We start from the raw sequence: 19,965 nt of genomic DNA, 5'->3' as shown, positions 1-19,965 counted from the left end.
AGACTTCTGGTTAGCAAAGCTGGAGCTTGAGGCAGCTCCTGGCCCAGCTCAGTGGTTGACACCAGCCTGCCTCATTGCCTGACACTGCAGTTTTCCGGGCTCCCCAGACACACGTAAAGCGCCATCTCCAGGGATCAGTGTAGCTTCTCCCCCCGAATGGAGTGTGGGTGGGGGGTTTGGTTGGGAATTTTTTGACATGAGGTTTTTTTGTCCAAATGCCGATTTGTCGAAGGGGGAACTTCCCCTGGACATGTCTCGGTTTCAGCGACCCATTCATTGGGGAGGCTCCTCGCATCTCGGCTGGAATCTTGGGTCCAAGCGGTAGAGGCTGTGATAGACCCTAGCGCACTTCTGAGGGATGCGGGAGCCCTTTGCTCTGCCTGAGTTAGGGCAGGAATTTAAGCCTGGTTATTCCACAGCCCAGGGGCCAGATGTTCAGCAGCCAAAGTGCTGAGCTCCCCTGGGGCCTGACTCCACTGCTCTGTGCTGTCCCGGCAGGCCACCTTCAAAGGCTGGATGGACATCATGTATGCGGCCGTGGACTCCCGCGAGGTGAGGTGACACAGAGCGAGAAGCGACACACCCGGTTTCACAGGGCATGCTGGGACAAGGAGCCCTGCCCTGCATGCTTCAGCATGGCCCTGGGGCTGGCTTAGGGCTTTGAGGGGCACTTTGTGCTCTGCCCCCTGGCACTGGCAGGCTGGTGAGGGGCAGAGGAGCTGGGAAGGGAGGGGTGGAGCTCTCACCCTGTCCCATAGCTGAGCAGTGAACCGTGGGAACAGGACACAGCCTGATGTTTCATTGATCACACATTCTGCAGGCGCCACCCTCCCCCTTTGTCTTGCCAGTGCCCCCCAGAAACCAGCCCCCTCCAAAGTGCTCCAAGCTGACCCCAAACTATCAGATCTCCCCATCTTTTCTGAGACAGAAGCTGTCAGGGTTCCCTCCCCACTCTGAACTCTAGGGTACAGATGTGGGGACCCCCATGAAAGACCCCCTAAGCTTATCTCTACCAGCTTAGGTTAAAAACTTCCCCAAGGCACAAATTCGTCTTTGTCCTTGGAACAGTATCACTATCACCACCAAGTGAGTTAGACAAAGATTTAGGAAAAGAACCACTTGGAGTTTCTGTTTCCCCAATATAGCCCCCCAAACTCCTTCACCCCCTTTCCTGGGGAGGCTTGAGAATAATATACCAACCAAATAGGTTAAAAAAGTGGGCACAGACCAGCCCTTGGGTTTTTAGGACACTAAAAACCAATCAGGTTCTTAAAAGCAGAACTTTATTATAAAGAAAAAGTAAAAGAAGCACTTCTGTAAAATCAGGATGGAAGGTAATTTTACAGGGTAATCAGATTCAAAACACAGAGGATTCCCCTCTAGGCAAAACTTTAAAATTACAAAAAAAACAGGAATAAACTTCCCTCTTAGCCTAGGGAAAATTCACAAGCTAAAACAAAAGATAATCTAACGCATTTCCTTCCTATTACTTACAATTTGTAATCTTAGGCCTGGTCTACACTGGGGTTGACGTATCTTAGTTCAACTTACCTCGCGTCCTCACGGCACGGGGTCAATTGCCGCGGCTCCCCCGTCGACTCCCCCGTCGACTCCCCCATCGGCTTCCACCTCTCACTGAGCTGGAGTTCAGCAGTCGACGGGAGAGCGATCGGGGATCGATTTATCGGGTCTACACTACATGTGATAAATCAGTTCCCGATAGATTGATCGCTACCCGCCGATCCGGATCGGCAGGTAGTGTAGACATAGCCTTAGATGCTTAGTTCAGGTGTGGCTTTAGGAGATGTATTTTCCCTGCCCTGGTTCCTCGTTCACATGGAGAGAACACACAGAGAGACAAAACAAATCCTTCCCCCACCAATTTGAAAGTATCTTCTCCCCTCATTGGTCCTTCTGGTCAGGTGCCAACCAGGTTATTTGAGCTTCTTAACCCTTTACAGGTAACGGAGGGATTTTATGCTACCCTTAGCCATATGTTTATGACAGAAGCTTTGTCCCCCCACCCTATGCCCCCACTTCTTTCCCATAGCCAAGCCCTCCAGTCCCCCCGTCCCGGGAGCTGCTCTTGACCTTCCCTCATGACATCTGCAGCCGGGGGCAGACTGACGTTCTGCGGCACAGAGCTTTTCAGAGCGTCTCCAGGGCAGGTGGAGGGACCGGAGCTCCCCAGAGCGGCCCAGGCTCCTGGGCAGCTCTTACCACAGGCCGGCTGCAGCTTCCAGCTTGGCCAGGGGGCAGGGCCTTGGGGGAAGAGGAGAGCAGGGTGCGTTCTTTGTTCTTTGTGCCAGGGCCCCAGTGTCGGCGGGGGGGAGGCTGGGTTGTCAGCATTCCCAGTCCCCTGCAGTGCAGCAGTGACCCCATGCCCGGGGGGAGGGAGTGGGCTGTGCCCTGCCACTCACGCGTCCCCTTCTCCTCACTCAGATCGAAGAACAGCCGCTGTATGAGACCAACCTCTACATGTACATCTACTTCGTCATCTTCATCATCTTCGGCGCCTTCTTCACCCTCAACCTCTTCATTGGCGTCATTATCGACAACTTCAACCAGCAAAAGAAAAAGATAAGTTTCTCCTGGCCCGCCTGGGCTCCTGGCATTCCCGTAACCCTGGAGATCCGGACGGGGCCATTGGGATCAGTTAGTCTGGCCTCCTGCACAACCCAGAGCACTGCCCCGCAGTCATTCCTAGCACAGAGCTTCAGGAGCAGGCCAGGAAGGAGCGCTCTGTGCGGGCGGTGAATTGCAGCTCCTGGGCGAGGGCGCAGACCGGGGGCGTGGGTCACAGTGGGAGGTCAGACGCAGGAGCAGACCCAGCCTAGGAGCAGAGGCGCTGCTGTGCATGAGCGGAGAATCCCCTGGGCAGTTCCCTGTCGTGCCAGCGCCCACTCTTCCCCATCACTGGGGATGCTAAATGAGCTCCCTATGGGAACCTGAGAAGTCACATCCTGGGCTTTGTGCCTGGGGGTTTCTCATTTACGGTGTGTAAAGGGGGCCTGGAAAGTAGTCAGAAAAACCAAAGAAGGTGCAGGGAGGGAGGGTCTTTTCTATGCGATTTGGACCCCAGAAGCATCAGCATTGCCAGGCCTGGCCCTCCGTGCTCTTCTGGGGTCGCTGGGGGCCAGGGGCCTGGGACTGGGCACTCAGGGGTGTTGTGGAGGCACAGAGCCCCTAGGAGGACAGTGCCATAGCACCCAGGGATCGCCTGCACTCCAGTTGGTCTCAGAGTGAACCCCAGATTCCAGGGGTGGGACCCATGGGCAACCCCTGCCCCCCTTGGGGAAATGTGGGGTGGGGAGGTAGGGGTCGGGTGATGACACTGAGCTGCTTCCATTAGGAAAAGACCTAGAGGATTACGGGGAACTCCAGATGGGCTGGGAAGCACCAGGGCAGCTGGGATTCAGGAGCCAGCAGTGTTTGTTAAGCTGGTGGGATCCTCCAAGGAAAGAGACATGAGCCACTGTGGGTAGCTCTGGCTAAAGCATGGCTGCAGTTAAATCAGGCTCCATTCCTGGGTGGAGTAAAGAAAAGCAGGGCAGAAAAGACTCTAAAAGCCAGAGGACAGGGAGTCTGAGCCCGAGGAGAAGCTGCCCCCAGCAGAGCAAGGCCTGGTCTACACTACAGAGTTAGGTTGGTATAAGGCAGCTAACATGGACCTCACTGTGTCAGTGTCTACACTACAACGGTACTTCCAGAGATATGTCACCCATTACCCCAGCCTAATAACTCCACCCCTGTGAGAGGTGTAGTGCTTAGATTAATGTGGTCAGGGCAATGCAGTGTCCGTGTAGAGACTGCGTTACTTACATCGCCTGTTGGCTGTCAGCACCAGGGTGGGGGCAACTGTGAGTCATGTGCCTGGCTGACAGCTGAGGCAGGGAGACTCCAGCTGTCAGTGCCCCGCAATGCCTCCCTTCAGTCAGTAAAAGCACTTCTGGGGAGGACATGCATCGCTGACAGAAGGAGCATAGTGTGGACATAAACCGCTGCTTTAATTACTGCGGTGGCTGTACTTCAACTTAAGTCGACTTAATTTTGTAGTGTAGCCAAGCCCCAAGACTTGCCAGGAGCAGCAAATTCCTCCCAGTGTTACTGGAAGCTGGTGCAGATGCTTGTTAAAAACCAAAATGTATCCAAGTCTAATAATGGCGATTCCTTTTATACTTTGGAGGGAAGGACATCTTCATGACGGAGGAGCAGAAGAAATACTACAACGCCATGAAAAAGCTTGGATCAAAGAAGCCCCAGAAGCCAATCCCCAGGCCCCACGTATGGCATGTTAAAAGCATTTGAGGGCTAGTGGGAGGGGTGTTTAGAAACACAAAGGGTGCCAACAAGCATGAGCCAGGGCCAGGTGTCCAGTGGGGGAATCAGGTTTTGTGATGCACCTCGGATCACTGTTTCCGCTCCACAAAGAGCTCCTATGCTTTTACATCTGGCAACAAGCAGCCAGGATGGAGTTTCAGAGAGGCAGCCCTGAGAAACCAAGCCCTTCAGCCATACAGTACTAGTGGAGGATTTAATGAACCATAGACTGGTTTCTTTTTGTTATGGACTCCTGCTCCGACTTCAGAAGAACTGCCTCTAACTGAGGGCTCACCCCCAAGGGGCCAGGACCTGACCCTGAGTACTTGCCCAGGTACCCCTGAGTACTTGCTTGAGCACTTGCCGAGTGCCTGACCCTGAGAAGCGCAGAGGACTGACTTCCTCGCTGGGAGCTGAGTGTGCTCAGTGCATTGTGTGTGTGGGGGGGAGGCACTTAGCATCTCCCAGAATCAGCCCTGTGGAGAGGAAACCTCCCAGGAAACTAGGTGGGGGATTCCTCCATGGCCCCCCATGGTACTAGAGTCCTTCTGCTGCTGTCTCTTGGCTGAGACATGCCCCAACATCCTGCCCACCTCTTGTCCCATCGCCCTTTTCACAAGCACCGAGTGTTCGCCCCGTGTCCTGATTACCGTCCAGCCCAGGTGATTCCATCCCCCTGCCCGCGGTTCCTAGGCAAAAGGGAGGAAGAAAGGTATGGAGGGGAGGCAGGACAGTGATAATGGAGGGCAATGGCTAGTGGGGGAGAGGCAGCTCCCCCAGCCCAGGAGACAGGGGAAGGCATGTGGTGACCTCTCTGGGCAGCCAAGGGGAGCACTTGTTGGGGAGCAGGCAGCTTCCCCCCAGAAGGCTCAAAACCCGCAAAGCAGATAAAGCCAGTTTAGTCCATGCTGTTCTGGAGGCCGAGCCAGGACGTGCTGAGAGCGCGTGCTGAGCACGTTAGCTGTTCCCAACCATTTCAAATGCAGCTAGGACAGAAGGCCCCTGATGGGACCACGAGCACAGCCCCTTGGTGGTTGGAATGGTGAGAGGGGCAGCGGTTTTAAAAATGCCACCACCTTTGAATTTTGAATCTGGCTGAGCCCATCAGCTCTGTGAGGGGAAGAGGCAGCGTGGCCTAGTGGCTAGAGCAGACACCAGGGCTCAGGAGACCCAGTTCTCATTCCATTTCTGACCCTGACCTGCTGGGTGATCTTGGACAAGTCACTTCACCTGCTTGTGCCTCAGTTTCCCCAGTGGTAAAATAGGGATAATAATACTGATGTGCTTTGGAAAGCTCGCTGAGATCTCTTGATGAAAAGGGCAGTGTGAGAGATTGTTATTCCTGTGACACCACCTCCCAAGTCCCCTTTTCCTGTTAGCTGTTTCTACTTCAGCTTTATAAATCACTTGCTCATTTGGATTTCTTTAAGTTTTCCTTTCCTTAAAACTTCTAAATGGCACGCAGCTGTTCTGTAGCAAACACAATTCTGTCACTGCTCCATCTTCGAACTGCTGTTTCTCGTAGTGCATCTATTTTCCTTTCTGCTGAGCCTCATGTCACACTCCCAGAAATGTGTCAGTGTTACAGCTCGATGTTCATAATGGCCAATGAGTTTTGTGGCAAACTCCATGATGCTCAGGGTTTGCTCAGACATGGGCCTGGGGTGAAATCCTGGCCACATTGAAGCCAAAGGCAAAACTCCCATTGATTTCCCTGGGAGCAGCATTTCACCTCTGGTCTTTTACCTCCCCAGCAATTGCTGCACATTTGGCTCTGCCAAGCATTCAGGTTCAGGTTTTCAAAGGTGCCGAGGATAGTCAAGTGCTTCTAATGATGGGGTGTAAATCAGGGGTTCTCAAGCTTTTTCTTTTTGAGGCGCCCCCAACGTGCTATAAGAACTCCACAGCCCACCTGGGCCACAACAACTGTTTTTTCTGCATATAAAAGCCAGGGTCGGCCTTAGGGGTGTGGAAGTAGGGAAAGAATTAACAAGGATTTGAAGGGGATCTTAATGCATGTCAGTCAGTTAGCAAGAGTCAGGCCACACTGTAACCCTAATGACGTGAGACTTGCAGAAGCGAGGATGGTGTGAGGCAAGAGGGAAAGAAACTGTGTAAAAAGTTATTACGACCTTGCAACTGATAACCAAATATGCAGACTGGTGTCTTCTAGGAGTGAGAAAAATAAGATAGCAGGATGGCTTATGTATAAACAAAATGCAGTTGTTGCTTTTTCTTTGTCTGTATTATTGCTAGTTATTGTCTGTAATAAAGGTATAAAGGCTTGCTGTAATTGTTTACCAGTTGAGGGACCTGTCCGGGACTGGGGCGACCCTGTGTCCTATGGCACTCTCTCCCTCCATTGTAATTACTAGAGAAATAATAAAGTATTTGATTTTGCTGTACCCAAAAGAAAAAGCGAGAACTGAGTTTTTCTCCGACAATTTGGGGGCTCGTCTGGGATGGCAACGCCCACGGACCCACAGACGGCTACTACGGATCGTTCCCCTTCGAACCCCATGGCGCCACATGAGAGGTATGAGACCTTTTGAACTCTCTATTGGGGTATCGGAGGAGGACTGTCCGTGAGGACGTCTGTCTCTGTTGGGCTCACGCCATCTGTACTTACTGACTGTGCAGCAAGATCAGATGCAGATTGGTATTGGGGAAAGGCCCCAACAAGGTTAGTTTGTAGCAGTACTGGGAACTGCTGAGTTGGCCAATAAGGTAAATGCATAAGGTAATGCATAGGTAAATGCATTAGGTATGCACCGGTGCTGAGGGGTTTTTAACCGCCTCAAGAGGGGTTGTCATACCTCCTCATGGTATTGGGTCCGGACCAGGTAAAGATGTATCGTGGTAATAGGAAATAATGGCCTTGGTGTGTGTGTGTGTATACCAGTGTGAGTGACTGTTACCAGAAGATGCCCAGAGTACCCTGTGAAGCGAAAGCTCGTGACCAGGACTACTCTAACGCAAGCCCGGTAACTAGGGGATCTTTAGGAGATCCGACCCACGGTGGGCTGACTCGGCCTGGCATCGTCCGGCAAGGAAGCTACCTGGGTCTAGGAGCATGTGAACCCATCTTCCCTCCCCTTTCCTTTCTGTGTGGGCTACTGACAGTCTGATCATCTCACTGGACGCAATCAGAGTAAGCGGCGCCGTCTCCCAGAGACTAGCCGACGCTCTTTGCTGAAGGGAGGTGTAGGAGAGTCGTGGTCATCCTCGTTAGTCTCTCCCGTTTGAGTACCCTGTAGGGAGAGATCCTTAGTTTATGAGCCGCTAGCGCGGACAGGGCACCCTCCCTGTGTGTGTAAGTGGAAAATGGGGGAGGGACAGTCTAAACATTCCACCTCACCCCCTAAGGGTACCCCAGCATATTACATGTACGTACATTATGGTCCTAAACCCTGCAGGTATTTAGAGAATTGGAATCTTTACACGCGTGAAAATCCATCTAAACAATGCCCACTAGAAGGTACCTTCAATCTAGATAAGATCATACATCTCAGAGGAGCTTTTAATCACCAAAAAGCCTTTGACACAGTGTGAGCAATTTGTCTAGGAACGGGTTAATTTGAAATTCAGCTTGGCTTAGAGATAAAGAGAAAGTTGCTCTGCGTTCAAGGTCAAGAATCAACGCAGACTATGCTAAGTGCAAAGAAAAACTGCTTTCGGCCCTAGCTGGCTGTGGGAAAAATATAGACAGAGGCAAACCAAAGGCAATACAAGTTACAGAACTGAGATTACATTTGCAAAGCTTAACTGTCCAGTGAGATCCAACAGTGCCTTTGTGACCCTGGAGCTGGTGTGGCTTGGTGACACTGGAGAAGCCACAGGCAGCTGACCTGGACTGGAATCTCTGAAAGAGACACCGCAGGAGATTACACGGTGTAAAAGAACAGCCCTCCCAAGAGCGGAAGCATGTTGGAAATTCTGGACAAGCTGTATACAGGATAATCTCCCGTCCACCTATTCCCCTTCTCTGAACATTATACACAGACGTGGCCAGTCTGGACATGTGTGAGTATTAAAGTGGCTTAGGGCTTGGGGCATTCATGTTTTTCCTGAGTGATGTGGGAGCGTTCCCAACACTCTCCATTGTTGTTTTATTATTTTTAATTAAGCTTTAAAATTCGGTTATATGGTGTATTTTCTTTATCTTCCCCCAATGTCCTGCAGTGTCAGCCTGATCACCTGACATGAGAGAGATTAGTAACAGAAATTTGTCACAGTTTGGTGAGCAATTGAGAATGGGGAAGCCCTGCAGAATTTACACCATCTATTTATTTTACCCTTGTTATTTTATGTTTGCTTTGTTTGGTACTGTTGGTGTTATATGTTGAGGATTACATGATTAAAGGTGTGCCCACTCTCAGCCGCAGTAAGTCTGAGAACTGGAGAGGGGTTTAGCATTCCTCTCTCCACCCTGGTTGACCGGGAAGGGTGGCAGGTGGATCTACCCCCAGTCATAGCAGGACTGGGCAATAGAGTAGTTGGAGAAAAGGGAAAAGATGTGTACTTGATAACTGGAATTGAGCAATTAAGAGCATAGATCATGAACCAGGCAGTAACTCAAACCTGTGCCCAGGGCAAGTTGCAGGCCTTGAGACAGGACTTCCAGTTAGAAAAGGAAGCCCTGGCTAAGCAAGTATCGGTCCTTCAGGGACTTGTTAAAATTTAACCATTTGTGCTCAGCATATGCCGTAACAGCAGTGTGTTTGCCACAAGAGGAAATTGAATAGTTAAACGCCAATGGGCCATGCGTTTTGCCCAGGTGGCAAGCCTCATGAGGTAGGATTCGAATAGCCTTGTGAGTAAGAATGTTTAAGAGAAGAGACCAGGAAGGGTGGGGGCTAGTTGAGAAGCCCACCCTCCTAGCTAAACTGGTAGTGGAACAAACCAGTGCCCATGGAAGGGACGGTTCAGCCAGAAAAGCAGGATCGGGCCCAAGCGGGCAGGCAACAGACAGAGAGATTGGAAAACAGGTTGGAAAATTTTGAGGATGTAGTGGAAGGAAGAAGTAAGTAAGTATAAGCATGGGGATTTCAAATACCCAAGAGAATATTTGGAATGGTGATTTGAATTGATAAGTGATTTAAGCAAGTGATTTAAGGGAGAGTGAAGCGTTAACTCTGTAGTTGCTGCAGGGAACAGCAGCTGAGCTTTGTAAAAATGCTAAAGAGGAAGGTTCTTGGTGTCTTTGAAATGTTTGTAAATAGATTCAGGCAAAGGAATTCTTAGATTGCAATCATTTGGCTATAAACAATTTCATTAAATTAGCTAAAGAATGTACACAGTGCTACGTAACTGAAACCCTATGAGGCTCTAAGGGGCACTATAAGAAGTGCTTTTCTTTCAGTGTTTGAAAGCAGGAGTTAGAAGAAAAAAAGTCATCAAAATTCTGGTAAAGTTAATTATGTCCCTTTTAAGGTAAGAATCTTTAAGTTGTGAATAGCTTTGGATCCAGAAGCAAGCCAGAAAGCAACTGTATTAATGCAAATTATCTAACTGATAAGGTAGAAGCCACTGAAACCTGGGCTGCCTATGAAACAAATACAAGAAAATATGGGGTAATTCCTCTGTTTTGCCTGAAATCAACAAGGGTATTTGTATATTTTAAGCAATGATTGACTGCCCAGAAGGAGTAGACATCTGTTTTTTTGTCTTTCAGATAATCAAAGAAAACTGATGCCAGCTGAACAGCATTTAATGTACCATGCATTTACTGGCACAATAGGAATTATGTTTTGTGTTCTATGTCCTGTCTTGTGGTGTTTGTCTCGTGGCCAGAATTGTTGTGTTTAATATTTTCATGGGATGGTCTGGTTTGAAATCAAGCGGAAGGGTTGGATTGGAATGCAGATACTTGTTTTGTTCCACTTAGAATACAAAGTGTTTGGATACATCAGGAAAATGTGATATACTAAAGTCTAATACATTTCCTTAAATAGGAAAAAGAAACTTCATTGGCCAGATTGTTAATTGAAAATTGTTGTTAAAATTTGCATATTAACAGTCTTTGGAAGCAAGGACATGAAAAGTTAACCCACTCCCCATATCGTACATGGGATCCTTCTGGCTACCTCAGATTTCTAGCCAGAGGGCTGGGGATGGTGGGAAGCTATTGGACTAGAGGTTATATTGAGTGAACTCCTCAAAGTGGGTGTGCTTGTCCTGGCTTGTTGCTCCGAAGCTCTGTAATAAAGTTATTTTAGTAAAAGGGTATATGTGGCATACATTGAATAATAAGACTAAAGTACTGTATAACAGCAATATTTATGTGTTCATGGTATGGAAAAAGGTGTATGAGTGAAGAGTGGAAGTTTCCTTTGTAGGTTAAAAGAAGCCAAGAAGGGAAGAAAAAAGAACAAAATGAATTAACTGAAGAAAAAAGAATAGCTAACATGCTCAGTCTAAGGATAAGGCGCTGGCCCCAGTCAAGGACACCGCTCACAGCTAAGACTTGGCTGACAACCAGGAAAAGGGGGGATGGTTGCTGCAGTTAACCGAGATTGGTGTGTACCCAGTTTCCCTTCTGTAGCACATTCCTACTGTCAACACTGTGTGATTTGTCAACAGCACAACATTGGTAAAGCTGTTAAAGCTAAGTGGGCAGCCCACCCTCCTCCTTGGGGACCTTTTGTAAATATTCAGATTGATTGTATTCAAATGTCTAAATGTTGTGGTTATGAATATGTATTAGTTTTAGTTGATGTATTTACCAATTGGGTTGAAGCTTTTCCCTGCAGGAAAGCAGATGCCAGGACTGTTGTGAAACTTCTGCTTAAAGATTTTGTACCACGTTTTGGCATCCCTGTGAGTATCAACAGTGATTGTGGAACTCATTTTACTGGACAGATTGTAAAGGAGTTATGTGCAGCTTTGCAGATCCAGCACAACCTTCACTGCCCTCACCACCCACAGTCTGCTGGGACAGTGGAACGCCAGAACGGGATTTTAAAAAATAAACTGGCCAAGATTTGTGCTGAGACAAACTTAAAGTGGCCAGATGCCCTTTCTTTGGCACTGATGGGTATGAGAGCCATTCCCAATCGAAAGACTGGACTCAGCCCTCATGAAATGTTGACAGGACGCCCAGTGCGACTACCAGCTGCACCCCCACTAACCCTAGCTCAGATGGACATTCATTTGATAGATGACATAATGCTTAAGTATTGTCAGGCACTAATGAAATGTGTTAAGTCTTTTTATACACAGGTGAAGGAAGCATTACCGAAGGATCCTGTGCAACCTTGCCACTCGTTGGAACCAGGAGACTGGGTCTACATAAAGATCCATCAACGAAAGACTGCTTTGGCTCCACGCTGGAAAGGCCCTTTCCAAGTCCTGTTAACCACCAACACTCCTGTGAAGTGTCAAGGACTACCTGCCTGGACCCATGCATCTCACTGAAAAAAGACCCCTCCACCTCGGGAGGACACTTCTACTGATGATCAGCGTATTCCTTCTTCTAGTTCTACTGTGCTTTCTGGACAGCAGGGAAAAAGGACAAGGTGAAGTGCTCGTTAACCTCTCCCTTGTCCACTGACAGATCTACTGTGCCTTTAAACTTTTCTAGAAAAAGCAAAACCATTACAGGGTGATGTGCTGGCAACCTCTCCCCTGTAGAATGCTGAACCACAACTGTTTTGGGAAAGAAGAAGAAACACTCACTCCACTGACATTGCCAAAGTCCAGGAATTCCTGACCAAAAAGGACATTAAGAACTGACCCTGGTGAAGAAACAAAGAATTATACACTGGCAGGAAGAAATCTGTGGGACCCCTGCTTGGGAATGTGGTATTGATTGGATTTTGGGGTTTATTCTACAGGCTGCGCCCTGTGTTTTGGATAAATCCTTCAGCATGTATTGCCCTCCCTAATTGGATTTTAAATGACATGGCCCTTATCCAGTTTCCAGATCACTTTTACATACCAAAATTGCTCACAAGGGGCTGCCATTAGATTAGCACAACACAGAGAGCTTGGGTTATTTCCTCTGGAAGAAGGGGGAATTAACCAGATCCCTGTGGGCTGGGGCCAATAGTGCAGCAGCCATTTGGAGTATTCTTAAAAGCCAAGAACATGATGAGAAATTGGGCCAACTAGAAAAGGCAACTAGCCTTATTTCTGGAGCTCAACTAACCCAAGTACAGGCTGGAGTTGGTGAGTTACATGTCATTTCCACCCTTAGTTCTATGACCAAGAAGTTACTGACAGAGATGGTATTGAATATCACTGAGGCTGGGAAGGCATTGCAGTGGGATCTAGACCAGACTTGGCCCACTGCCCTTACAGACACATCAGGAACCATCTGATCTGTGGTCAGGGAGACATACTTGGACACTTTCTGGGTGGAAGTGTGAACATTTACAGTGCTCCTTCCAAGCATTTGGACCGGTTAGGGGTGTGTGGGCTCCCATATACCGAATCCTGATGGGTCCATGCGGAGGATGAATGTGGGACTGAATTATTTACCGAGACATCTGGGAAATTAGACCACCTGATATACCTAACTGATTTATAGTCAGTGTCCCTAGAATAACACCTGACATTTTGGATAAGAATAGGGAGTCAATGGACATTTTGGCCGTTAGAACCACCACAGCTCAGTGTATCTATAAACTGAAGCCAGGGGAAGTTGTCACTGTTCATGATAACGTTTGCTGGAAGGGTAGAGGACAAGGAACTATCCTGACAGGACACCTACTTTTTCAAGTTAATGATAGCTGTGTATATGTTAAAACCACCACTTATGTACTAAGTATGATGTATTGTGCTTTGTGACCAAAACTGTATAACAACCCCATTTTCTCCGACAGGGGGCAGCAAGCAGGGCAATTGCCTGGGGCCCCGTGCCATAGAGGGCCCTGCAGAGCTTAATTGCTCAGGCTTTGGCTTCAGCCCCAGGAGGTGGGGCTTCAGCTTTCTGCCCTAGACCCCAGCAAGTCTAATGCCAGCCCTGCTTGGTGGACCCCCTGAAACCTGGCCCCGGGCCCCTCATTGAGAACCACTGGTCTAAATTAGCTGTTACCACTCAAGAAAGAGATCTTGGAGTCACTGCAGAGTTCTCTGAAAAGATCTGCTCAGTGTGCAGCAGCAGTTAAAAAAGCTACCAGAATGTTAGGAACCGTTAGGAAAGGAATAGAAACCAAGACAAAAATATCACAATGCCACTATCTAAATCCAGCCCTTGAATACTGCGTGCGGTGCTGGTCGCCCCATTTCAAAAAGGATATAATGGAACTGGAAAAAGTTCAGAGAAGGGCAACAAAGGTAATCAAGGGTCTGGCCTAGCTACCATACGAGGAGAGATTAAAAAGATTTGGGCTATTCAGCTTAGAAAAGAGACAATTAAGGGGGGATATGACAGAGGTCTATAAAATGATGACTGGTGTAGCAAAAAGGAAGAGAGAAGTGTTAATTACTTTTCCCACAATACAAACACCAGGGGTCTCCCGATAAAATTAATAAGCAGCAGGTTTAATACAAACAAGAGGAAGTACTTTTTCACCACATTGTACAATTAACCTGTGGAACTCATTGCCAGGCGATGTTGTGAAGGCCAAGAGTATAACTGGTTTCAAACAAGAATTAATTAGTTCATGGAGGATAGGTACATCAATGGCTATTAGCCAAGATGGCCAGGGATGCAACCCCATGCCCTGGGTCTCCCTAAACCTCTGAGTGGCAGAAGCTAGGAGGGGAAGACAAGGAGTGGATCTCTCAAAAATTGGCCTGTTCTGTGCACTCCCCCTGAAGCTCTTTAGTGGTTGCTCTTGAAGACAGGATACTGGGCTAGATGGACCGTAGGTCTGACCCAGCTCTTATGAAAATCCTCAGCTTTTCCCTATTCCTGGCAGCTGTTAACGGTCCTAGAATAGAAAATGGGGGTGGTTAATAATTAGACGATTGTGACTTTGACTTTTTTGAACAAGTACAACTCAAATGCTGTTTGCAGTGCTGCTGTAGCCATGTCAGTCCCAGGATATTAGAGAGACAAGGTAGGGGAGGGATTGTCTTTTAGTGGACCAGCTTGTAACAAGCTTTCGGAGCCACACAGAGCCTGGGAAAGGTCCGGAGAGTGTCCCAGCTCTGTAGCTCGAAAGCTTCTCTCTTTCACCACACAACTTGGTCCAATAAAAGACATTCCCTCCCCAAAACTCAGTAATGACCTTTCCCATTTTTGCCATGATATGCAGCTGGCATTAATTAGGGTTCAATAATGATCCATCGCGGGGAGGCCCAGTCATTGAGCCTGGTGCTTGGGAGACATGTCATTATTACATCGTAACATATGAGACATGTGCCAGCTAGGCTCCATCTTGCAACACCCACTGACCTCAGCAGCAGGTGAGGGGCCCACAGCATTCCAGGCAGCACGGCCCAGATCCTCAAAGATATTTAGGTGCCTAACTCTCATGGGAGGCTCTGGGCCCACACTGCACAAGGGATAAGACAGATGGGTCTCTGTCCTCTTCTAAACACTGTTTCTCTCTTTCTCTTTCCGTTTTTGTCTTCATTCTCTGCTGTGCCCTGTCTGTCCATTCCACCTCCTGGCTTGTCCTTCTGCCTTCATCTTCACCCTCGTTCCATGTATTAAAGAACAAATGTCAGGGGCTGGTGTTTGACTGTGTGACAAAGCAAGCTTTTGACATCATCATCATGGTCCTGATTTGTCTTAACATGGTGACCATGATGGCTGAAACAGATGACCAAAGCCCAACCAAAATCAACATCCTTTACAATATCAACATGATTTTCATCATCATCTTCACGGGCGAGTGCTTGCTCAAAATGTTCGCCTTGCGCTATTACTACTTCACCATTGGCTGGAATATCTTCGACTTTGTGGTGGTCATCCTCTCCATCGGAGGTAAGCGCTGGCCGCCAGCTGCATTTCCATTGACTCAGGCAAGCCGCCAAGTGGGTTCTGTAGCAACCAAGATAGAGAAGAAATGTCTAGATGGGAAATATGGATATGGTGGCACCTCCCTACCTGGGAGACCCATGGCCCTGCCTTGGAGCCCGAGCTCTGCCACTGTTCCTGTGCCTGCTGGAGTGGTGGTAGGAGTGGACACCCTCTATGAGCCACTTTGAGAAACCCATCACCATTCCTCTTTGGACAGACTGGGCCTCTCCTGAGCACTGTTCAGATGGGCAGAAATCCACCCCATAGGAGGGAGGACACATCTCCACCCTGCCTCCCTCCTCAGATAGAGGACTCGGTGTGGGGGGACCCTACCAACATCAGTCACCCCAGAAGAGGTGGGAGGGTGGCAGTGGGTTTCAGAGTTAACAGCCCATAGGGATGCATGGGACATTTCACCCCTTTTAGAGCAACTGTCTCAGGCTGTCTGCAGACTCAGACAGCTGTCTCTGCATTGTCATGCTCAGCGCCTGTTTTCAAGACTTTCTTCACAACCAGGAGAGCTAGAAACATGATTATTTATATATATTAAAGCTGAGATTCACATGACTCCAAGTGCAGGGGCCCATTGTGCTTACGCCTTAACCTGGTCCTGCTCCCCAGGTGCTCACCCTAAAAAACTCCTTCCTGTGTGCTCACTAAAACCTTCCCTGAGCGTGCACCCTAAAGTGCTTCCCACAAATCCTACCCCACGTTCTCACCGAAAGCAACTCCCCAGGTTCCACGCATAAAGGGATCCTACATGGGCAGACCTCCCCTTCTCCAAGGGGCTCAGGTCTGTCTGCAACCCCAGGCACCTCGCAGAGGGCTCCCTTGCTCCCCGCTTTCAGCCTGCAGGAGGAAGTGTACAGCACACCCCTCTAGCATGGACTGGGGTGCAGCAAGGGCTCAGGGGGGCTCGTTGTTTCTGGGAGGGCGTGTCTCATTAGTGACGAGTTGGTACATTTTAAGCTTTGCATGTGCACTACAAGGCTGTTTTAGATAAACTCATACATTCAAAATAATAAGGGCCACCTGTTCCCACTGTATCCTCAGAACACCCCTGGGGCACAGGGCAATTCTCCCTGTTACAGACAGGCAGATGAGGCCAAGATCACACAGGACGTCTGTGGCACAGCTGGGATTCGAAGCCAGAATGCCTCAAATTCAGTGCTACTGCGCTAACTGCTGCACTGTCTTTGCTCTCCAGCCTGTCCCTGTTCTCCCTGTGTGGAAGAATAGGGTCTAAAGCATGATTGTCACATTTAGCAAGAGAGACGTGCCAGAGGGCAACAGCAAAGAGCAAGGGTTAGACTGAGCAGTGAGCAAAACCTTTCAACCATGAAACACATCAGGCAATGGGGCAAGTAGCAATGGGACATGGTGGATTCTTAGATGGTGGCTGGATGGCAAATCGCAGGGAACACAGCATTATGCAGCAGCACTGGCTAGGGAACTTTCCTGAGGCCTTTTCCAGCCCATGTGAGGTTATGGTCCTCTGCTAATCATGCATTCACCTCCTCAGCTCTCCAGCACAGAGGGTGCACGTAGACGCAGAGCAGGTTACCCATTGCTTCACTATTTCAGTTCATGGAGTGAGCCATGCATACTTTCTTTGCACCCCTTTTCAGGTATTGGCCTTGCCGACATCATAGAGCAGTACTTTGTGTCCCCCACCCTCTTCAGGGTGATCAGGTTGGCAAGAATTGGGCGTGTTCTGCGGCTGATCCGAGGAGCAAAAGGAATCCGGACTCTCTTGTTTGCTTTAATGATGTCTCTCCCTGCTTTGTTCAACATCGGCCTCCTGCTGTTCTTGGTGATGTTCATCTACTCCATCTTCGGGATGTCCAACTTTGCCTATGTCAAGAAGGAGTCTGGGATCGATGACATCTTCAATTTCGAGACGTTTGGGAACAGCATCATCTGTTTGTTTCAGATCACGACATCTGCTGGGTGGAATGGTCTCCTCAACCCTATCCTGAACAGTGGCCCACCGGACTGCGACCCTGACTTGGAAAATCCCGGAAGTTCAGTAAAAGGAGACTGCGGCAACCCGTCTATTGGCATCTGCTTTTTCTGCACCTACATCATCATCTCCTTTCTGGTCGTTGTGAACATGTACATCGCCATCATCTTGGAGAACTTCAACGTGGCTACAGAGGAGAGCAGCGAACCACTCTGCGAAGATGACTTTGAAATGTTCTATGAAACATGGGAGAAGTTTGATCCAGATGCCACCCAGTTTATCGCGTACAGCGTGATGTCAGATTTTGTAGACACCTTGCAAGAGCCACTCAAGATTGCCAAACCAAACAAGATTAAATTAATCACCATGGATTTACCGATGGTTGTTGGAGATAAAATCCACTGTCTGGATATTCTCTTTGCGCTGACTAAAGAAGTGCTGGGTGACTCAGGAGAAATGGACGGCTTGAAAGCCACAATGGAGGAGAAATTCATGGCTGCCAACCCATCCAAAGTTTCCTATGAACCCATCATTACGACTTTGAAAAGGAAGCACGAAGAAGTCTGTGCCATAAAAATCCAAAGAGCCTTCCGAAGGTATTTACTAAAGCGGTCGATGAAACAAGCGTCTTATCTGTACAGGCATAGTCAGGAGGAGGGCGTCTTTGCAGAGGGAACACCGGAAAAAGAAGGACTAATTGCAGACAAAATGAACGAGATTTATGGGAACAGTGATACACACCTGGAAACGGCCCCAGGCCTGGCTCTTGCAGCACCAGTTCCAAGCCCAGAGACTCAAGCTGCCCCTAGTGAGGCGAAAAAACAGGATGGGGAGCGAGAGGTGAAAGAGTCATTAGTATAACAGAAAGCACGTTTCATCTTCCTATCCTGCAAAGACTCCATTTGTATCTCTTCTGCAAGAACGCACCCATATCCCTCTCTATAGACAGCTAACGCCATATTACTGTATTTCAGACCCATCTTAACTTTTTAACAGAACCTCATATTCATTACAGCGTTGAGTATTTTTCTTCTGAGGTAAATGTGAAATCTCTCTATTGCTGGTGAAAGAGAAACATTGTAGGTTTTAAAATGATATAACCATGGTAGCGATGTGTTTCAGAAGTTAACGACTGGGTATGGCTCTCCTTTTATTTTCAAAATTATTTCTTAATATTATTTCACACTTGAGGTGTTTGCCCAGTTATTGTTCCCGAAGTGCAATGAATTAGAGGAGAGAGACGAGCCAAGTGAAATAATATTAAAAATAATTGCAGAAAAGATAAGGTTTTGTGAACAAAAATCTCCAATGTCTTAAAAGTAGCACCTTTCTTTTGAATATTTGAATAGGCGTTATGGATTTTTGTTATATACAGTAAATGTGCAATTATGTCTTAAAGATTTGTTTGCATAGTAAAAAAATCTGCAGCTATATTCTCAGGGTTAAATGCAGCTTGTAAAGTTTTTCAGAACACTCATCTACAGCAGAAAGCATTCAGCTCGGAACAGTAGGAACGTCAACTAGTTATTGCCACGCTGCTTTTCTGGGTTCCCATTTAGTCTAGGAACTAGATTATGTGAAAGGAAAATAGCTACCAAAATATGGCATCTGGGGACTAGTTCCCAAATAGTCCCACTTCTCTCTACAGAAATATCTCTAGTCCAGCTTCACCAAATCTTAACTACTGCCCATCTCCTGGAGCAGGAAATCTTTGTTCCCATCAGGTCACGGGCTGCCATGTGGAGCCAGATCAGGTGATAAAACCGTTTGGTTGCACTGGAATATTTATAATGAATTGCTTGATCAGGTACATTTACAGAATTGATATCTACTCGTGGAAAACCTTGTGCTTTCTTGGTGATTAATACCTTCCTCCCACCTTATGAATTAACAGTCCTCTGGGAGGATAGTACATATCAGGGCAAAACGTATGTGCAAAGCCTAAAACAGGAAAGCAAAAAGTCACTTTAGGAATACTGTTTCCCGTTTCTAAATCTTATTGCCAACTCCTCCTCCCATACACAGTGTCCTCTGACTGGGCGGGGAGACTTTTCTATCACGTCTCTTTAGTGTGGAGTTGGACTTTCTGCTGTGGAAACAGATGGGGCAGAGTTTCAAAACAGGCCTTCCTAACTGATTAGTTTTGACTCTGAATCCTTTGTCTTGAGCAGTCTGTGGATTTGCTCAGAGCCGCACCGTCCAGTGTCGAGCTATGAACTAGAGCAATAGTCGCGCTGCGTAATGTAAGCTGTAACCTGCTCAGCTTTGGCTAATGGAGTCACGCTCTTCTGTTCAGTTTCCTTTTCAGATGAAGTGTTAGAGGTGCCAAAGGGTCACTGAGCATCACCAGTGGCCATCACGAAGGGCCTTGGGTCTAGCCAGCCCTGGGCAGCTGGGCCCCTCTCTAGAGATTTGTTTTCCAGATTCCTGTGAAAGTGGGGGCCTGATCTTGCAGCCCCAGCTCAGGCCAAGCTCCTAGCAACTCCCTGGCAGGCAGTGAGCATGGGGGCAGCATGGCACACTCAGCATGGGTCTCGGTGCATTCCCCTGCTCCCACAAAACACGCCCCAGCCCGTGCTTAGCTTTAAGCCTGGGAGTCGCCCAGTGGGTTCCAATGGGACTGCTCGCAGGCTCAAGGTTACGCACGCGTTGGGCTGGAGCTGTTTCACTTGAACTTGCCCTTACTGAAGCCAATGGCAAAAGCTTCCATTGGTGCAGGCTCAAGCCGTGACTCCTGCCCTCCCCTCCCCGCCAGCGTGGGCGCGCA

At 48.4% G+C, this 19,965-nt stretch overlaps 1 protein-coding gene across 1 annotated transcript in view; it reads left to right on the top strand.

Moving 5' to 3' along the window:
* The window catches only part of LOC123356399 (sodium channel protein type 4 subunit alpha-like), a 138,285-nt gene extending 120,226 nt beyond the window's left edge, over nt 1–18,059 (top strand). Inside the window, exons 21-25 of the mRNA XM_044999638.1 lie at nt 499–552; nt 2,443–2,580; nt 4,180–4,284; nt 14,929–15,199; nt 16,864–18,059. Of these exons, the coding sequence (XP_044855573.1) occupies nt 499–552; nt 2,443–2,580; nt 4,180–4,284; nt 14,929–15,199; nt 16,864–18,059 (1,764 nt within the window). The remainder of the gene's footprint in view (nt 1–498; nt 553–2,442; nt 2,581–4,179; nt 4,285–14,928; nt 15,200–16,863) is intronic.
* Nucleotides 18,060–19,965: the final 1,906 nt, after the last annotated feature.

Source organism: Mauremys mutica, chromosome 25 (genome assembly GCF_020497125.1).
Source record: "Mauremys mutica isolate MM-2020 ecotype Southern chromosome 25, ASM2049712v1, whole genome shotgun sequence".
In the NCBI taxonomy this organism is placed as follows: Eukaryota; Metazoa; Chordata; order Testudines; family Geoemydidae; genus Mauremys; species Mauremys mutica.
Note: the sequence above shows the minus strand (reverse complement) of the source record. Positions and strands in the feature narration are given on the sequence as shown.